We start from the raw sequence: 21,844 nt of genomic DNA, 5'->3' as shown, positions 1-21,844 counted from the left end.
GCCTAAGATTTTCTCCATCAAAACTTCACGAAGGCATCTCAGCTGTAAAAGAATAGGATAAAGTGAATAGTTTTCTTAACAATTACTCCCTCTGCAGTGCAAAAACGGCTAGTTCTAAATTCATGCTTATTCAGAGTTTAGAACGAATGATGAAAGTACATTTGGGAAGGTCTGTCCAAAATTTCAAAACACATGCTTTTGGTTAACATTTTCAATTTATATACATATAAAAACTTCAGTCAGACTTGAACAGCTTGTCAGAGGACATTCCAGTGCAGTTTTTTTTTTTTTGGTGTGTGATCCTGACACATGTAATGCAGTCATCACAAAGAGGCTTGTATTGAAGAATAGTTTCACTCAGCACACCCTGGATTTGAACTTGCAACTCCAGGTGTGGTAGTCAGTGTCTTTACTCTGCCCCCCCCCCCACCACCCCGAAACCTGCATATTTAATTCTAAGGGTCAGTGTACCAGTAGAAAATGGTCATGAACAGCTAAAATATTGTATTTTGGCAACAAAAACAGAGAAAAAAAAAAAGAAATTTGTTACACTTCTGGGGGTGTATGACCCTTTAATATATTAAACAGTGCTGTACAATGCAGACTTAACAACATTAATCTTAAAGCAAACAAGTAAATACATGAAATATTCAAAGTTTGTCAAATGCCCCATGTGGCCAATGTTAAATGGAAACTCATTATACGAGTATGTAAAAGTATATTTAAACCAGAGTAAATTATTTCCCATGTATTTCCTGGCTAGAAATACTTCCGGCTCTGTTCTGCTCTCTTACATTGAACAAAACCCCAGATATGTCAGTAAATGTGCCAATGGCAGTGTTACCACAAACATATACATTCTCAGTTTACCAATGGACTTAACACATTGTTGGCCATTTTCTTACCATGCAAAGTGAGGCTGTTATAATTCTCCCTCTTCGTTTCTAGTCGGCACCTTTTGAGAATACTCTCTTTTTGAGCTGCAACCGAAAAGTCCATTGATGGTCAACATGTGCATGACTAAACAGCTGGGTATGTTAAACCTTAGGCCACCATCCACTAACAAACCCTTACACCATAATAAACCACAGACAAGCCTTCCACCAAAACAAAGCAACACACAGCTTCCAGTATAGGATATTAACAGGGTAACAAAAATCCAGCCACCATTTCCAAAACATTTCATGGGAACTTCGTAGAATTTTTAAGGCTGGGCGTATGTGGTGCGAGTTGACACTTCAAAGGTCGTGAGCCCCTGCACAAGCCCAGTTCACCTTATAATTATACAGATTACAAAGATATACATTTTTGTGCTATTTATCATTATAAAACCAAGTCAGAAGTGATAGCTTTCCTTGTGGTAGCAATAGCTTGTAATTCAGAAATAAATAAGAAGTCTAATATGGCCAGGGGCTGTGTTAACTCGAAAACTCTATAATTGTTTTATTTTTTTAAACATTAACTGATGATTCTAAATACTATGGAGGAGAGAATGTCTGGTTTCATAAATCAATCATTAATGTCAGTGTGTTACTGCCAGTTACTGTATGATAATAAAGTGCAAAATAAGTACAAAATTAAAAGTGTGCAAAATCAGTGCATCGTTTCTGCCAATTGCACCTGGATTTAATATACAGTGCATCCGGAAAGTATTCACAGCGCTTCATATTTCCCACATTTTGTTATGTTACAGCCTTATTTCAAAATTGATTAAATTCATCATTTTCCTCAAAATTCTACAAACAATACCCCGTAATGACAATTTGAAAGAAGCTTGTTTGAAATCTTTGAAAATTTATTCAAAATAAAAAATAAATCACATGTACAGAAGTATTCACAGCCTTTGCCATGACACTCAAAATTGAGCTCAGGTGCATCCTTTTTCCACTGATCACACTTGAGATGTTTCTACAACTTGATTTGGAGTCCACCTGTGGTAAATTCAGTTGATTGGACATGATTTGGAAAGGCACACACTGTCTATATAAGGTCCCACAGTTAACAGTGCATGTCAGAGCACAAACCAAGCCATGAAGTCCAAGGAAATGTCTGTAGACCTCAGAGACATGTTTGTAGATCTGGGGAAGGGTACAGAAATATTTCTGCAGCATTGAAGGTCCCAATGAGCAGAGTGGCCTCAATCAATCGTAAATGGAAGTTTGGAACCACCAGGACTCTTCCTAGAGCTGGCAGCCGGGCCAAAATGAGCAATCGGGGGAGAAGGGCCTTGGTCAGGGAGGTGACCAAGGACCCGATGGTCACTCTGACAGAGCTCCAGCGTTTCTCTGTGGAGAACCTTCCAGAAGAACCACCACCTCTGCAGCACTCCACCAATCAGGCCTTTATGGTAGTGGCGCCAGATGGCAGCCACTCCTCAGTAAAATGCACATGACAGCCCGTCTGGAGTTTGCCAAAAGGCACCTGAAGGACTCTGTCCACGAGAAACAATTCTCTGGTTTGATGAAACAAAGATTGATATCCTTGGCCTGAATTGCAAGCGTCATGTCTGGAGGAAACCAGGCACCGCTCATCACCTTTGCCAATACATCCCTACAGTGAAACATGGTGTTGGCAGCATCATACTGTGGGGATGTTTTTCAGCGGCAGGAACTGGGAGACTAGTCAGGATCGAGGGAAAGATGAATGCAGCAATGTACAGAGACATCCTTGATGAAAACCTGCTTCAGAGCACTCTGGACCTCAGACTGGGGCAAAGGTTCATCTTCCTACAAGATAACAAAGGAGTGGCTACGGGACAGCTCTGTGAATGTCCTTGAGTGGCCCAGCCAGAGTCCAGACTTGAACCTGATTGAACATCTCTGGAGAGATCTGAAAATGGCTGTGCACCAACGCTCTCCACCTGATGCTGATGGAGCTTGAGAGATTCTGCAAAGAAGAATGGGAGAAACTGCCCAAAAATAGGTGTGCCAAGCTTGTAGAATCATACACAAAGTCTTGAGGCTGTAATTGGTGCCAAAGGTGCTTCAACAAAGTATTGAGCAAAGGTTGTGAATACTTGTACATGTGATTTTTTTTCCCGTTTATTTCAAAAAAACTTCTTTCACATTGTCATTATGGGGTATTGTTTGTAGAATTTTGAGGAAATAAGGCTGTAACATAACAAAATGTGGAAAAAGTGAAGCGCTTTCCGGATGCACTGTACATGCAAACATGTGAGCAGAATTCTCAGTTATTTAAGTGGAGTACTTGTATAACTGAGCTTCAACCTTTGGGTATGGCAAAGGATGTTTGAGCAGAGGGCAGCATGGCCATTCTGGAGCATTTTTCTCAGTTATGTGGTTGTGAATTATATGGAAAAAGCAGTTATAACATGACTCATTTCCCCAAATGTGTAAAAGCTTCATGAAAATTCAGTTTTCATAGTTTTATTAGATCGTGCAAAATGTAACTCCTCCTGAACTTCAGGTAGGTCACCAAATCGGTTAACACACACACAAAAAAAAAAAAAATATATATATATATATATTTTTTTTTTTTTGTGTGTGTGAACATATATTTGTTTTATAACGCTTCAACCTATCATACTTTAAACCTATGTTTCAATGTCTGGGGGCAAATAAAAAAAAAAGATGATCAACAGCTCACACAAATAATTGTATACCAGTAATTTTAAATGAGTAACGTTAAATCGATAGGAATCTACATTTCCCATGAAATGTTTTATCCTCCCACCTCGTTTGCAACCTTAAATGCAAAGCATTTATTTCTTTATCTTTTTTGCCTCTTAATAGGTTAACAAATTAAATTACCTTTTGAGTTTTTTCAGTGTCAAAATTAAAATAATTATAAAGAAAATATTAAAACAACAAACAAATCAAACAAGCACATGCAAAGAGAAACTGTGAAAATGCAGTGCATTGAACTTACTTTTTGCCTTTGGTGAAATAATATACTGCTCCTCCAATTAGAGCAACACCTAATAAACAGAGAAAGATTTTACCCCACTTAAGTGTTACAGATGACTAACCCAGATTATTTAACAAGTATTTTCTTTTTTTTTTTTTTAAATGTAATAGTTATAATCTCAGTGAATAATACAAAGAAATTGCAATGCATAAGCATAATGGTAGAAAGGTAAGAGATGCCTAGATCATCTTGTATTTGCATACAGTGAAAAGGTAAATGATGTGGGACTCACCAATAATCGCTCCTAGTATTGACAGCACTATAATGATAAGAGAAATAAAACAAAAATAACATTATGACTAGGGGTTAAATTGGGTCAAAAAGGTCTAGAACACCATTCCAACACCTCAGCATGCCATTCTGGCACCTAATCCAGTTACGCTATATTTGCCTAAAGCAGCACTGTTTTAAGAGAAAACAAAGCAAGTGAATGGTGACCAAAACACAAAGGCAGCATAAAAGTAATCCATAGGACTACAGTGGTTTAATATATGTCTTCTGAAGCTATATAATCTGTTTTGGATGAGAACGGACCAAAATGTTACTCCTTTTTCCACTTTAAATCTTTCCATTAGCAGTCTCTTTGGTGATCATAATTTCACGCTTGATTACACTTCTTAGTGTTTGACGCACGCACAGAGCCCTAGATAGCCCAAAGAAGTTTTATCAAACTTGAAATCATGATCGCCAAGGAGACTGCTGATGTCAAGATTTAAAGTGAAAAGGAGTTACATTTTAATCTCTCACCCAAAACCGATTTGACTTCTTCAGAAGACATGGATTAAACCATTTTGGATCACTTTTATGTGGACTTTGTGTGCTTTTTGAAGCTTCAAAGTTTTAAAACCTATTTACTTGCATTGTATGGACATTTACATTTTAGATATTCTTCTAAAAATATTTGTGTTTCAGCAGAAGAAAGTCATACTCATCTGGAATGGCATGACAGTGCGTAAATGATGAGAGAATTTAGATTTTTGAGTGAACTATCACTTTAAGACAGACCCACTGATGTACACTAGATTATTACAATTACATACCACAAGTTTCATAGAGATTTTAACAGGGTTCTCACACCTTTTGACCATTACATTTCCATTTGTATGTGATTAATGGATAAGAATACACACATTTCCATAGCTTTGAATGGAAATCACAATTGAATATTCCCTGATATTTCCAGGTTGTTTTATGACCGTGGTTACCCAGTTTAAAGCAGAACAAGAAAGGATTAGAACAAGGAAACTCACCATATGTAGAAGTTGAAGTTGGTGTTGGTGTGGGGTTTGGAGGATGAGGTGTGGGGTTTGGAGGATGAGGTGTGGGGTTTGGAGGGTCCACTTAGCGGGGAAAAAAAAAAGGCAAGGAACCAAATCACCCAAAAATAAATAAAAATATCCATACCACTTGTAAGCTATATTTCAAGTCTTCCAAAGCCATTCAATAGTGTTTTGGAGCAACAGACTGAAATTAAGACTCGATTCATGAAAATTCAAATGTGGAGCTCACGCAGGAGCATCTCTGTTTACATAACTGCAGCACATTAAGCACACCTGACACCATAGAAGGAGATAAAATTGCACCCAAACTTCATTGTTTGTGTGTACCATCACAAATATGTAACACCAGTGCTATACAGTAATTTAATCTGATGCAAAACTCTAACAGCTCCAGTACCATTCAATTCATCACAAACATTACTATATCTTTATTTGTTAGGTAACAAATCACTGAAATGCGCCAATTAGCTCGAACAAAAGCTCAATTGCGAAGACTGTCTCTCTTCAAACAAAATAAGGGTTAGTACATGACAATTTTTCATTTTAGGGTAAACAATTCTTTAATTATGTTTTTCTTTTTCACACAACTCTTTCATAGACTGACATTAATAGCAAATATAAGGGTGTGCAATCATGCTGTAATACAATTAAAATAATTAAAAACAATATTTCCTTACCATTTTTAACATCACACTTTGGTGGTTTAGGTTCCCATTCATTTCCTGTGCACAGAATTTCATCTGCTCCTTTCAAGTCATAACCATCTTCACATTTGTATTTTATAAAGTTACCTAGTTTGTAGGGGGGTGATTTTCCACCAATTCTAACTGAATGTGGAATTTCAGGCTTTGGACACCCATCTAGATAAAAAAAAATAATAATTAAGCAGTAAGGGGAGAACATATAATCACTCAGATTCACATGCTCTCATTCTCAAATGTGTTGCCTATATCAGTCGCACCAGGATTTCAATGCACTTTTTTCCTGATTATTGGGGCCCAAAATTTGCTGTGGCTTTTAATGTTGTTTTACAGTGAAACTCATCATACAGTGATGAGTTTCATACAGTGAAGTATTCAGACCCCCTTAAATTTTTCACTCTTTGTTATATTGCAGCCATTTGCTAAAATCATTTAAGTTCATTTTTTTCCCTCATTATTGTACACACAGCACCCCATATTGACAGAAAAACACAGAATTGTTGACATTTTTGCACATTTATTAAAAAAGAAAAACTGGGAAAAAAAACAAAAAACACATGGTCCTAAGTATTCAGACCCTTTGCTGTGACACTCATATATTTAACTCAGGTGCTGTCCATTTCTTCTGATCATCCTTGAGATGGTTCTACACCTTCAATTGAGTCCAGCTGTGTTTGATTATACTGTTTGGACTTGATTAGGAAAGCCACACACCTGTCTATATAAGACCTTACAGCTCACAGTCAGAGCAAATGAGAATCATGAGGTCAAAGGAACTGCCTGAAGATCTCAGAGACAGAATTGTGGCAAGGCACAGATCTGGCCAAGGTTACAAAAAAAAAATTCTGCTGCCCTTAAGGTTCATAAGAGCACAGTGGCCTCCATAATCCTTAAATGGAAGACGTTTGGGACGACCAGAACCCTTCCTAGAGCTGGCCGTCCGGCCAAACTGAGCTATCGGGGGAGAAGAGCCTTGGTGAGAGAGGTAAAGAAGAACCCAAAGATCACTGTGGCTGAGCTCCAGAGATGCAGTTGGAAGATGGGAGAAAGTTGTAGTAAGTCAACCATCACTGCAGCCATCCACCAGTCGGGGCTTTATGGCAGAGTGGCCCGACGGAAGCCTCTCCTCAGTACAAGACACATGAAAGCATGGAGTTTGCTAAAAAACATCTGAAGGACTCCAAGATGGTGATAAATAAGATTCTCTGGTCTGATGAGACCAAGATATAACTTTTTGGCCTTAATTCTAAGCGGTATGTGTGGAGAAAACCAGGCACTGCTCATCACCTGTCCAATACAGTCTCAACAGTGAAGCATGGTGGTGGCAGCATCATGCTGTGGGGGTGTTTTTCAGCTGCAGGGACAGGACGACTGGTTGCAATCGAGGGAAAGATGAATGCGGCCAAGTACAGGGATATCCTGGACGAAAACCTTCTCCACAGTGCTCTGGACCTCAGACTGGGCCAAAGGTTCACCTTCCAACAAGACAATGACCATAAGCACACCCCTAAAATAACGAAGGAGTGGCTTCACAACAACTCCGTGACTGTTCTTGAATGGCCCAGCCAGAGCCCTGACTTAAACCCAATTGAGCATCTCTGGAGAGACCTGAAAATGGCTGTCCACCAACGTTTACCATCCAACCTGACAGAACTGGAGAGGATCTGCAAGGAGGAATGGCAGAGGATACCCAAATCCAGATGTGAAAAACTTGTTGCATCTTTCCCAAAAAGACTCATGGCTGTATTAGATCAAAGGGGTGCTTCTACTAAATACTGAACAAAGGGTCTGAATACTTCGAACCATGTGATATTTCAGTTTTTCTTTTTTAATAAATGTGCAAAAATGTCAACAATTCTGTGTTTTTCTGTCAATATGGGGTGCTGTGTGTACAATAATGAGGAAAAAAAAATGAACTTAAATGATTTTAGCAAATGGCTGCAATATAACAAAGAGTGAAAAATTTAAGGGGGTCTGAATACTTTCCGTACCCACTGTATATACCTCTGTAATTGTCTCAATGATGGTGGAAATGCAATTACATGTAAATATTTTAGTGCACAATAACTGATTATGCAGTTTGCAATGAAAAAAATAATAAATACATACAAAAATACCATACATTTAGCTGAAACCTGTGATATGGCTATTGGAAGACCCTTAATTATTTGTGTATTAATATGTTCTGCTTCAGAGAATGCAAGAAAACTTTTCCAAGGTTAAAATTAGACCTACAATAAATCCGTAAACAAAAAACAAAAAATGAGGATTCAATAATTACACCTGTTGCAATTATTAAATTGTCTAACACAGAAATCTGATATATGGCCATATACGAACATGAAATTAGTTAATATACTTTGAGCATTTATGTACATATTCAAATTCCACAAATATTTGGAAATAATATATGTTAAATACATAAAAACTGCCATTGTTTTTATATTTTGAAATGCCCCCTGCAGTTTAGCTGGTGAAAAGCATTGCTATGATGGTCCACCAACTAGACTAGCCAGCCTAAACCAGCCTACACCAGCATGGGAATTGCATAATGGTTAAGATAGTCTTTTTAGCCAAGATAACGGCAGGTTTTTGTATACAATTTGCCACACTCAGAGTGAAGATTAAATGTTAATTGTGATGTGCCCTGTCAGCGGTCCCGTAAAAGTTTAGACAACGTTTTTGCTAGTGAATGCAAAATGTTCCGGTTTCACTTTAATTTAACATTTGTTCAATTTGTCTCTGTAAATATCACTACTACTACTTTCCTTTCTCCTTGTTCGATTGAGGAGTTTGGTGATGGCGACGTCTTCAACTGGGGCTCAGGGCCACGTTACAGTGGGGAAGGAGCTGGATTCCATTTCAACAGCCTTGCACACGGAGCAGAGCAATGCTGATCTCCTGGTAGCACCGAGAGTGCTCTTGCAATCTGGAACATGCAGATACACAGCCCTTATGTCGGTGCAAGATTCATAATCCGGAACACCCAGATGCATGAACCTTGGAGAGGGTTTGCTCATCAGAGCTAAACCTAGTCTCTGTCATTGCAAGTCTTTTGTAGTGAAACTCAGTACTTGGTTGAGCTTCTTCTGTCTCTTGGATGGACACTAAGATAGTTGGATGATCTGTCATTCTCACGCTCTCTGTGAAGCGGAGACTTAGCACGTTGGATTGTAAGTATTCTGCTACATATCCTATCACTCAGGCCAGAGATTCAGAATGTTCATTATTCTGATATTGCTCCCAAACTCAAACAGTCACAAACTCAGAACACTGATTATTGTTTTGTTATTGCCTCTCTCTCGTAGAGTGAGACCAGAACAAAGGTGTTTTAGAAGTGTATCCTGTTAATAACCCTCTAGACAGGTACTCAGGAAATAGGTGTGGTCATCCGGAGGACAGTTTTATACATTCCTGATGAGGGGACTTAGTTTGGTGCTTCTTGTTTCAGGGTTATGATTGGCTGCTGATATCAGAGGGGGCCCATCCAGTGTGGCTCACGCTCCCTTCTTTTTATGGAACATTTGCATACTTTAAAGTACATAGTTAGAACAATGTCTTCAAAGTTTTATCTATGCATTGTTCCTTTTCAAAACCTCTTCAAAAATACTCTTGGCATTCTTCTGAAAATACAGTGACCAAACATGATTTTGAAAGATTACGCATGCATTTATACCACCATAGCACAGAGTGTGAACTATTGTGCTATATGAACAACTGCAGTTTACATAAACAGTTCAGTGAACAAACATGGAGGATGTTTTGCAGTTGATGTCCATTTTAGGAGTGAAATTGCTTTTTTGTTTCAGCCCTTTCTACCACATGGGATGTGAACGCTGACTCTGGAATTTTTATGACCAGTTTAGCTAGGATGGGGTTTCAGATTTTGATGCTGAAAAATCAGTCATGAACCAATGTGAAGTCTCTTTCCATGTGTAGGTTCTTTCTTCCTTGTGAGGGATGTCTGGCAGTTGTCTGAGCAGCTTATCTGATGGCTGTGCTTGACATTTGTTTTTGTTGGTGCTGCCATGATCCAATCAAAATGGAGCCACTCTTCTTTGCCTTGAAAGTTAGGGAGGGGCTCTGCCATAATCTGGCTCCTCGAATGTCTTCTGGTCCGATTGTTCACCAAACAAATGTTCGTTGCCATTTCGGGTTCATACATGCATTGCTAATGACACGCAGTGACATAGAGGAGTCATTGAGGAGGAGACGTTACTCTGTTACTGTGGAGATGATAGAATGGCAGTTGTGCAGTACATCGTGACTGCTTCAAGCTTTTCAAGCATTTGTTTTGCCGCTGTCAAACAAGAAGGAAAGCTATGGGAATACCTCAGATTCAAGGTTTATGCGAAAATTTTAGGGCATTAAATAAAATTGCAAGCTACCACAAATACTGCAGAAATTGGTTTAATTTTCAAGAATTCTTGAGATCGCAAGATCTCAAAATCCTGGAGGGACTGATATATAACAAATGTAAGAAAATGTATATGTTTGTAAATTCATTTTATGAACCGTTACACCTATGAGTTTGTTGGACATCCCATTCCAGAACCATGGGCATAAATATGGAGTTTTCCCACACCCCCATATTATTCCTGGAATTGCGAATGGTGATGTGAGCTTTGCTGTGGTAATGTGTACAGCTGCATGGCCATGGACACCCACTTAATGAAGCTCATGATGCACAGTTAGATGATGTTATTCCAGAGGCAGTTTGGAACTCTGTAGCGAGTGATGCAACAGATGAAGAACATGGTCTACCATGGCTGCGCTTTTGTTTCTCCTAGACCAGTGGTCTGCAACCTATGGCACGTGTGCCAGCATTGGCATGTTGAGGGGTAATCACTGGCACGCCAGCAACGGTGAGAGAGGAGTAGACCATTTGCACAGCAGTGAAATAAAAAAAAAAAAAAAGGCACTCCATGTCAAAAAGGTTGCCGACCCCTGTACCAGATACTTCCAATTCACAACAGCATTCACAGTTGACTGGACAGTAGAGCAGAAATTTAAAGAACTCACTTGTGGCAAAGGTGGCATCCTATGACAGTGCCACATTTAGAGTCATTGAGCTCTTCAGTATGACACAACATTGATTTGACAATGTTCTTAAAGAGCATTTTTTGTGCTTCAATAAAAGCATGAAATCGGACCTTTCATACAGAGTTAACATGGTCAATAATGAGAACAAATTCACTTATCTGATGAGTGACTTGAATATAGTGAATAATCATGAATATTTCTTATTCATTTTAGATATTTTTTTCATAACATTTCTTTGTTTGACATTTTTTTCAAAGTCTTTAAACTTCTGTCCGTTTCCAAATTTATATTCAATTTAGAATCCCAGATCTAAATTTAGAAAGAAACATACACAAATTATATATATATATATATATATATATATATATATATATACATATACATACATACATATATATATACATCATACATACACACACACACACACACACACACACACACTCACTCGACTGGCATGTCGACCAACTTACCAACACATTTTGGCGGCGCTGGTTGAAAAGTTCCATTTTCAGAACAATAAAGTGCTGAATTTCCAACAAGAGTAAACCCACGGTTACATGTGTAGGTGACAGCTTGTAAATAGTCATAACTTTCCAAAGGCACATCTTCAAGCTGACCATTTTCTACTACTGGAGGTGGTGGACATTTCACCGCTAAAAAGAAACAAACAAGACAATATCCTGGTAAATATCTACATGTTTCCAGCATTTGCTACCAGCAGAGAGCATTTTGAAAACAAAACAAATGTTTTTTATACCAATCAGGAATGGCTATGACTGCATTTGTGCTCTTCAGTGTTATTTTTTATTCTAAGACAAGAAATGACAAACCTTCACAGACAGGATCTCTGCCATCCCAGACTCCCTCAGCTCGACACGTTCTTTGACTTCCACGCCCACTTAACAAATATCTGAAATAATTTATTCTATTATTACCAAATATTCAACAAACAGTAAAAAATCTAAATTCCAGATGGTTCAAAACACACATAAACTGCACAAAGAAACTGAACATTAACTGATCATTTCACTTACCCTTTGTCACAAACTGCTGTAACAGTGTCGCCAAATAAAATACCATCAGGTATTTCATATCTCCCATGAGGGAAATCTGGAAGGCTTCCACAGGGTTTTCCTGTAATGTTTTAAAGAACTATTAAAAGGTTTAGATGTGGTTGCAATAAATTTGTGTACAAACAGAAGGGAAAATAATCTTTAGTCTTTTCAATAACCAATACGTTTTTATAAATCATCTTTCTCAGACTCAAGGTTGTTTAATTTAAGGCATATCAAGAATTATTCTGAAGAAACAACTGTGATGCTTTCTATGATATTCAGCTATATTAGCTTTAAAATAAAAAAAAATCAATAAAAAAAAAATCTTGTTCATAGGCAATTTAGAAGAATTTACACAAGTAGGGTACTGCAATGTAAAACTACACTTCAAAGATGTAATAACAGTAGTTACTTGTGCAATCGAGGGCCAGATCTGTCCACTTGTTTCCTAAACAGGTCACTGATCTGGATGCTTTCGAGTTAACTGGCATATATCCACGTACGCACTCAAATGTTACGCTGGATCCATCAGAGAAACTACTGCTCAAGATAAATTGGTCTGATAAGACGACATTCTCTCCAAAACGAGGTGGTGAACATTCCGCTGTGGAGAAAAACAAATCATATGTTTAGAGTAAACTGATGATGTACTCTAGTACCAATCATGTACTTTTCCAAACTTTATTACCACAACACATAAATTGAGATAAATTGAAATAAACTGAACTGAACTCAAAACACCCCCTGAGCGGAGATATCTGAGGTTATTTGCAGCACTCAGATGATACTGTTCTTGCAAAAGACAGAAACAAATGGGGATTTTACACTGTGGATAGTACCTGGACCGGATACTGTTTTTAGTACCACCTCGGTCGAGGTTCCAAGCGAGCCGAGTCGATACTAAATGTGACGTCAAAAACCTGCAGATCAATGATTGGTCAGGGAGAATCGTAACTACCAGAGTCACTGGATTTCCGACACGCGATATCAACCCGCTAGTTTTGAAGTTAGCAACAGCGATAACAGTATCATTTGTTCACTCATTCGAATTGTGAAAAAAAGAAATGGCTGTGCGCAAAACATCGCCATGGTCAATAAATTAGGTGCAGACGGTCCACTCGTTAGCGATGAGCGAAACTAAAAAGTCTCTCAGGAAGTGTATCAGCTGTTGGCCACAGGCGGCTACCACCGGTCCGGTAGGTCCTACCAACTGTGTAGGGAAAAGTAAAACATTTTTGTTGGCTGAAAAAGTGAACATAAGAGTCTTCACGTACTCCCGGCATCAGAACCACTTAAGACTCCGTGGACAAGTTTTGTTTTTGAAGGAAATGTGCCCCAAAACATATAAAAATGTGTGTTTTTTTTTTTGTGCAAATAACTGGACTGCTTTGTTAATGAGTGTCAATATAAAGCAGGATTCTCAAGCATGGATCAGTTAGAAATGTTTGTGTTTCAGCTTTATATAATAATAATAATAATAATACATTTTATTTAACAGTGCCTTTCTAAACACTCAAGGTCGCTTTACAGATAATAAAACAGGAACAAGGAACATAAAAGTATAAACAAACAATGATTAAATTATTAAAAAAAGGACAAGAACAGTGCATTTACAAATAAGCAAGCTGGAACAGGTGGGTTTTGAGTCTGGCTTTGAACAGGGGGAGAGAGTCGATACTGCGGAGGTCAGGTGGTAGTGAGTTCCAGAGCTGGGGAGCAGAGCGGCTAAAGGCTCTGCTCCCCATAGTGACAAGTCGAGCAGGGGGTACAGTGAGGTGAATAGAGGAGGAAGATCTGAGGGAGCGGGAGGAGGTGGCGATGTGAAGGAGAGCAGATAGATACGGAGGAGCAAGGTTATGGATAGCTTTGAAAGTATGCAGAAGGATTTTAAATTGTATTCTGAATTGAACCGGGAGCCAATGGAGCTGCTGAAGGACAGGGGTTATATGATGAAAAGAGGGGTTCTGGTGATGACACGAGCTGCTGAGTTCTGGAGAAGTTGAAGTTTATGAAGAGATTTCTGGGGAGACCAAAAGAAGGGAGTTGCAGTAATCAAGGCGGGAGGTGATGAGGCTGTGGATAAGGATGGAGGCAGTGTGAGTGGTAAGTGAGGGTCGGAGGCGGTTAATGTTACGTAGGTGGAAGTATGCAGACCGGCTAACATTATTTATGTGTGACTGAAATGATAGGGATGAATCGAGGATTACGCCCAGACTCTTGACCTGAGGGGAGGGGTAGACCAAGGAATTATCAATGGGTAGTGTGAAACTATTGATTTTGGAAATGGTGGATTTGGTGGCTACGAGGAGGAATTCAGATTTATCACTGTTAAGTTTAAGGAAGTTTGAGGTGAACCAGTCTTTAATTTCCAATAAGCAGTTGGTAAGGGACAGGGGGGGGAGCGAGGAAGTGGGTTTGCTGGATACATAGAGCTGGGTGTCATCGGCGTAACAATGAAAATGAATGTTGAATTTGCGGAAAATGTTGCCAAGGGGCAGTAGGTAGGTGATGAAAAGGAGGGGGCCAAGAACTGAACCTTGAGGGACACCAGTAGTGACAGGGGAAGGGTGAGATGTGAAAGATTTTAGTTGAATAAACTGAGTGCGGTCGGAGAGATATGAGCGGAACCAATCAAGAGGAGTGTGTGAGATGCCAAGAGAGGATAGTCTATTCAGGAGAATAGAGTGAGAAATGGTATCAAAGGCCGCACTAAGATCAAGGAGGATCAGGATGGAGATGAATCCGGAATCAGCAGCTATGAGTAGATCATTGGTGATTTTTATTAGGGCAGTTTCGGTACTATGGGAGGGGCGAAAACCAGACTGGAAAGGTTCGTAAAGGCTGTTGAGGGTAAGGAAGGCGTGGAGTTGTGCAGACACTATTTTTTCAAGTATTTTAGAAATAAATGGAAGATTTGAGATGGGACGAAGATTATTGTAGTTAGTGGGATCTAAGCCAGGTTTTTTTAGAATCGGTGAGACAGATGCAGTTTTGAAAAGTGAGGGTACAATACCAGAGGAAAGAGATGAATGAATAATGGAAGTTATGAAGGGGAGGAGGGAAGTGAGGCAGGTTTTGACCAGGGCTGTGGGGAGGGGGTCAAGAGAACAGGTTGAAGACTTTGATTTACGGATAAGATCAGAAATTTCAGAGGAGGAGGGCAGTAGAAAGCAGCAAAATGAGTCACTATTGGGGAGGGGCAAAGGGGGAGGGGTAGGCAAGGGGATTGAATGTAATTGCTGGTGAATAGAGGTGATTTTTTTATTAAAAAAGATAATTAATGAATTACAAGTCTCACTTGAGTACATGTGAGAAGGTAAGGAATCAGGGGGGTTAAAAATGTTATGCATGATTGAGAAGAGAGACCTGGAGTTACCTTCGTTGGAGCAGATGAGATCAGAGTAGTAGTTTGACTTAGTTACAGCTATTGAGTTTGAGTAGTGAAGAAGATGAGTTTTGTGCATTTCTTTACGAATGGAAAGACCGGTTTTTTTATGTAGGCGTTCAAGTTGGTGACCTTTGGCTTTCATGAGACGAAGCTCTGATGAGAACCATGGGGCAGAACGTGAAAAAGTAACAGATCGAGTTTTGAGAGGGGCAAGGGAGTTGAGAATATTGCAAAGTCCAGAGTTATAATAAGTGGCAAGGTGGTCCGTAAAAGTCAGGGATGGGCAAATTGTCAATATAGGAAGATAGGATGTCTGTATTTATGTTGTTAATATTATGAAAGAAAATCTGGCGGACTGGCTTGATTACAGCCAGACACAGGGAGATATTAAAGGACAAAAGAAAATGATCAGAAATGTGAACATCATCGGCAGAACAATTGAAGGGGATTAAGCCAGAGCAGCAAATCAAATCAAGTGAGTGACCTTTTATGTGAGTGGGAAATTCAACATACTGATAGAATCCAAAACTGTCTAAGCAGGAGGTAAAGTCTCTGGTGAGTGGGAGGTTTATATTGTCCATATGAATATTAAAATCACCAAGGAGAATGACATTAGGAGAGAGAGTAGAGAGATGGGTGAGTAGTGTAGAGAATTCGTTTAAAAAGTCACTGTGTGGTTTGGGAGGACGGTAAACTGTGGCAATAACTGTTGGAGTGCGACCAGGCAATTTAAATACAAAGCATTCCATAGTGCGGAAAACTGGAGTGGAAACTGGCAACATCTTCCACTTCTCGCGATAGAGCAGCGCGAGACCTCCCCGCGGCCAGAGCCACGAGGAAGAGAGTGGTAAACAAACCCAGGTGGAGTGGAGGCGTTGAGCTGGGAGAAGTCATTAGGTTGTTGCCAGGTCTCCGTGAGACAGAGAAAGTCCATCTTACGGTCAATGAGGAGATCCTGGATGAGCTGACCCTTGTTAGTGAGAGAGCGGACATTCAGGAGACCAAAGTTGACAGTAGAGTTGTTGTAGCCAGGAGCGGAGCTTGCTGCCCTAGCCAGGTTAGCAAGCGAACCGCAATCAGCAACCCGACTTGAGTATCGGCGGAACGGCGAGAAGTGGACCAAAATGAAGTTATTGGATTGGATTCATCGAGGTGGAAATTCGGCGAGATCCGCGGTGGATGTATCTCCGGCGATGAAGGAGCGCAATCTCCGGGTGAAGCTGTAAAACTGGCGGGGTAGACACAGACAGAAGACCGCGGAGCAGGAGGAGATCAGCCGCTGTATACTGGGTCACACCAGCCCCAGGACGATGCAGAATTGAAAGGACAGTCAAGAGGAGGATAAACCACCTGTAGAGCTTGCAAGCCCACATTATGAACGGCAGCGGGCAGCTAGCCAGCAGCAGCAGCCGCGTGGAGTCGAGAAGACAAGCGGAGAATGAGGTGGAGAATCAGGTTAGTTTACCACACTCAGACACCAAAACATCAGAATAACTCAAATAAAAACGTTCCGAGCGAAGGCTTTTGCTCACGCTTGAGTGTAAATACACGGCCCAGTAATCCGTAAGAACGTTAAAATAACTTAAAATAGCTAAAATAGTTATCAGAGAGCAGCGGCTGCAAAACGCGCCAGCGTCCACTCACGGACATTATCCCATATCCTGAAGATGCAAGTAATCGCACTTAATATTTTGTGAATGTTTGCAAATCGCCTTTCTGAATGTGCTTGTTAGCTGATTCCATGGCTAATGCAGATAAAGTTACCATTGTCTCTGATTGTATTCACAGAGACCAGAGCTATGTCGGGGGCGGGGAGCAGCAGCTCATTTGCATTTAAAGAAACACACATGAAAACAGCATGTATTTGATTCCAATCAAAAAAGAGGCATTTACAACATGGTATAAAAATGCTCAGTGTGGTATTTTGACACATTCTGGGGACATCTGAAACTTATATTACATCTTGTAAAAAGGGGAATAATAGGTCTCCTTTAAGCAAAAATCCCTGAACCAGCCGTGAGGACATGTAATGTATTATTATCTCATGAGGATTGTTTTCACAATATAATGTATGTATATGGACACAGCTGCAACAATACATGCATTGGCAAGGAGAACAATGTATTGCTGTATCGATATTCTGAACACAGCCCTAATCAATATTGTTTAGGGATGTCAATTTTCAGACACTTTCATACTCTACTGTCGTGGTAATAAACTATCAATTAATCATTAACGTAAATACCGCAAAATGCATGTGGATTACTCCAAATAATGTGCATATTGTCTACAGTTTAAATAGAACAAGAGTTTGGTTAGGTGTTAGGTTAGTGTTATTCTTTGTGTATATGTATTTTAGAACATTTAGGCTAGTTTAAAGGGTAACTAAACCCTAAACCAACTTTTTTTAGTTAATGATCTGTAAAAATGGGGCTTTATTAGTACTGGTCATTGATTCAAGTAATTTTTTTGACATTTGTGTATAAAGTGTTTTAATTCTACAATATATGGTGTAAAAACGTCTGAGTGCTGCCCTCTTCAGGTTGAACGGTGGCTACTGCAGTTGAATTTTCCTATTGGCTGTTTGTGGTACTTCGTGATGTAACCGGTGACAGCTGACATAAGCAGGTTCCAGCTCACCACACTCTTGGTACGAGCTACCACGCCCATGGCAGTATAAAAACCATCTTGTTTCGTCAAAACCACTGTAGCGAGTCAGGAGTTGGAATTGCGAGTATTGAAAACGATCAGGATAGAGTATTTTAGCATCTATTTAGCATAGCATTTATATAGTTATTTAGATTATTTAGTGTAGTCTAGGTAGTTAATTAGCATATTTGTTAGTGTAGTATTGTTAGAAGCATAGTTAGTTAGTAGCATAGAATTGCGTCAGTTAGGATAGCTTCAAGTTAGCGTAGATTATCTGTATTTAGTACAGTGGTCAGGATGGTACGTAGGTGTAGTGTTGCTGGTTGCAACAGCACTGCTGGACTGTATAGCTTTCCAGCAGACTTGGAAATTAGGCGCCAGTGGTTGCATGTCCTTGGCCTGGAAGACCGCGAGTTCCCGCCTAGAGCCGTAGGAGTGTGCAAACTGCATTTTACGTGGGATTGCTTCTCCAACGCAATGGAGGTGGAAATGGGCTTCTCCAAACAGCTCGCGCTGAAAAGCGACGCAGTGCCAAACGCTGCTCCTCCTGCATGGACTCCACCACCGCAGCGGCGTCTTGAGGTGAGTGATCATATATATTTGAATCACAATTTATGGTTAGGCTAAAGTTAATCCTCTGGGGTAGACAAACGCGCCAGCGCATTTGCTGGATTTTTTCACATAGCGGCAAAATATGAATATGCCTACAGAGCGCGCGCTATTGACATCAACTCGATAAAACTCATCAGATTCATGTACATGTAGTCTTGCGACCGTGTGAGGAATAATAATAACATAATAGTAATACTCCTGGAGAAAATTACCACTCCAGTCACTCTCCATTTTAGAGTCTGACAGCAGCTGTCAATTAATCAGTCACTACGGGTCTCAGGTGCACACCCCCCCCGCTCAGCCCAGCCCTCGTTTCGTCCCCTCTATCCCCGCTGGTGTCTGCCCACTTTTCCAGCATTTTTCAAATATTGCTAGTGGGTGGAGTCAGACTCTGAGCAGGGGTTTAGTTACCCTTTAAGGAAGTGCTTCCTCACTCAAACATTCTTGGTTTGCTTCCTCCATCCTCGCGGTGCAATTAGACAATTGATACATCCTTAATGATGGTGGACTTTGATTGGGTTCCAGAAAGGTCACAGGCTCGAGGACAGTGGAGCGAGGAAAGGGGAATGCACAATTTAAGAAATGAGAAGCACCCATTGCGTATTTAATTATCGATTACTAACATGCCAAAGTATTGTTCTAATTGATGACATTTGTTTTAACAGTTAATTTATTTTTTACACTTGATTCTTTCTAGTCATCCTTCAGATTGTGGTGTAAACAGGTTCATATTGGCAGTCAACTTGTCCAGCAGGTTAGCAGGTTTCTTATTGAGCAAATCAACAACAAACAGGGGGACAGGAATAGCTGAAAAGGCATGTTTTGCCGCTTACTGTACTGGTATAAAATTGACTGCCGATTATTGCCACTTATTGTAAAGGTGTGGATGTGCTAACGTCAAATATTTTAAATGGTTTTGGTGTAAATGGGCCATTTCTTAGAAATTTGTCTTGCTTTTTCCAGACACATTTGACTTGATGCCATTAAGACTAAAGATGCTTTCATATGGTTCTACAATATACTTCTAACCTGATGACAAAACTGCAGGACACTTCAAACATTTGCTAAATAAGTAGTGGGTTTATGTATGCATCTATTTCATGTTAAGAAGGGAAGAAGCCTGACTGGAGGTCACGTGTTATCATGGTGATGTGTACCAAGGCAATATTTATGTTAATTCTGTGTTAAGTGGCAACATGCTGTGAACCTGACTAGGTTTATGATGCATTTTTATCTTATTTTACTTTTTATTTTTTCATTAGCTAATGTTGTGCTTTATAGACTACAGGAATCACACAAACGTTGACCAATTAATTTCACATCAAAGAGATTGCGCTCATAAACAGTCATTTTAAACCAATGAGAGAGAGAGAGAGAGCGAGAGACTCACCTCTGACATGTTCACTCATAAGACAGATGATGAAGGCAACAACAATGAGACACAGCAATTTACACCCCATCTTGTCTATGCCGATGAATGTTAGCTCCAAACTAAGACCAGGATACTTAGTTCCAGCGTTCAGTAAGCCTATTTAAAAAAGTCAATACATCATCACATTGTAAGGTAATGAATTAATAGTAATAATAAAACACATTAACATTCACTATAATAAAAACAATAAAATCAGAAATTCGCATTAACTGTTCCTGTTAGCCTCGTAGCAGCTAGCACAATAACCAAATCGGGCTCTTAACTATCAACAGCCACGTATTCGACAACATAAACTGTCAGATGTTTTTGATATAATGCCTAAAAACAAGTTTGATTCATTACCAAAAACAAGTTTGATTCATTACCAAGCTAGTTTTATTTCACTGTCCTATAAGGCAGTCAGTTAAGCGAGTGACTTATGTATAAAGACGATTAGCCTGCGCAGTGTTTCAGAAGGGCGTGACGCACACGCGTTTCGTTTCATGTCAGACCTCTTTAAATAACAATTTCACATTAACGATCGATAAACAGACACTGGCCTGACCAATACACACAATACAACAACCACAAATATACATACTAGATTATGTCAGTCTGTGTCAGGGAAGGCTGGGTCGTTCATACAACGAGACCATTCAGACCGAGCGCGTTGCAGCGCTAAATAGCTACACGCTAGGCGCAGCGAAACAAAACGCAAGTGTCTCGTTTTGAAATTTGACGTCCCTTTTTACTTGAATCCTTTATCTTTTACTCGCGAGACGATGCGTAACGATCAGAGACGCCTGTCTAGCGCATAATATGCCATAAAAAATGGAAAAGGCGCAGACGAAAAACACATTCGAACAGACGGCACTCAAGAAAAGTAAAATTAGCCTACCAGTTACAAGCGTTATCTTTGATGAATTGGTTTGCCACTATCCAGTTTATGACTGTAAACTGGCCTGAGGCATAAAAGGCCAGAAAACGTCAGTTGACTTACAACTAAGGAAGGGTGGAGATCAAACCTAGCTAAACTTCCGACAATACAACCCTTCACCGGGGTGTTGCCACCGATTGCTTCATTTACATAACTTCCGACCTCAATGCGTCCAACCCAGTCAACCACACGTCACGGTCACATACACACAATACTGGGATATTTATGGAAAAATATCCAACAAAGTTCAATGTGTGTGACAAAACATATTCTCTAGATGCCAAGTGCACTTGAGATAAAGGGGTAGTTTACCCAAAAATTAAGTATGGCTTACTTTCTTCTATAGAACACAAAAGCACATAAAGGCAGCAAAAAGTAATCCATTACAGAGGTGGTTAAATCCCTATCTTCAGATGTGGGTGAGAAACAAATCAATATTTAAGTCTTTTTTTTTTTTTTTCTCTATAAATTCTCCTCCCTCCGCATTAAATGGCGATATGCACCAAGAATGCGAATTGCCAAAAACAAAAGAAGAAAGTGAAAGTAAAAGTGGAAATTGACAGTAAAAAAGGACTTAAATATTGATCTGTTTCTCACTCACATCTATCATATCGCTTTTGAAGACATGGATTGACTTTATGTGCTTTTTGGACCTTCAAAATTCAGATCTGATTTCACACTTGCATTGTGAGAACCTACAGACCTTAAATATTCTTCTAAAAATCTCATTTTAGCTTATTGCATCACATTTGGCCCGCTCGGTTCTCCCGATGCATGGCCAGTCTGCCCCTGATCGTCTCCAAAGTGCGTCGGCCCACTGGGAAAATGCCCAGTATGCCAG

General features: G+C 39.7%; 1 protein-coding gene across 1 annotated transcript in view; it reads right to left on the bottom strand.

Annotated features, from left to right (window-relative positions):
• LOC127618374 (complement receptor type 1-like) overlaps window positions 1-20,837 on the bottom strand; it is a 66,970-nt gene extending 46,133 nt beyond the window's left edge. Inside the window, exons 1-7 of the mRNA XM_052090769.1 lie at window positions 20,668-20,837; window positions 20,046-20,183; window positions 12,419-12,610; window positions 11,986-12,085; window positions 11,782-11,861; window positions 11,422-11,604; window positions 5,900-6,067 (exon numbers count right to left, since the gene is read on the bottom strand). Coding sequence (XP_051946729.1) covers window positions 5,900-6,067; window positions 11,422-11,604; window positions 11,782-11,861; window positions 11,986-12,085; window positions 12,419-12,610; window positions 20,046-20,115 — 793 coding nt within the window. The 5' untranslated portion in view covers window positions 20,116-20,183; window positions 20,668-20,837. The remainder of the gene's footprint in view (window positions 1-5,899; window positions 6,068-11,421; window positions 11,605-11,781; window positions 11,862-11,985; window positions 12,086-12,418; window positions 12,611-20,045; window positions 20,184-20,667) is intronic.
• Window positions 20,838-21,844: the final 1,007 nt, after the last annotated feature.

This window comes from Xyrauchen texanus, chromosome 25, assembly GCF_025860055.1.
Source record: "Xyrauchen texanus isolate HMW12.3.18 chromosome 25, RBS_HiC_50CHRs, whole genome shotgun sequence".
NCBI classification, from domain to species: domain Eukaryota; kingdom Metazoa; phylum Chordata; class Actinopteri; order Cypriniformes; family Catostomidae; genus Xyrauchen; species Xyrauchen texanus.
This window is presented reverse-complemented; position numbering and strand designations above follow the sequence as displayed.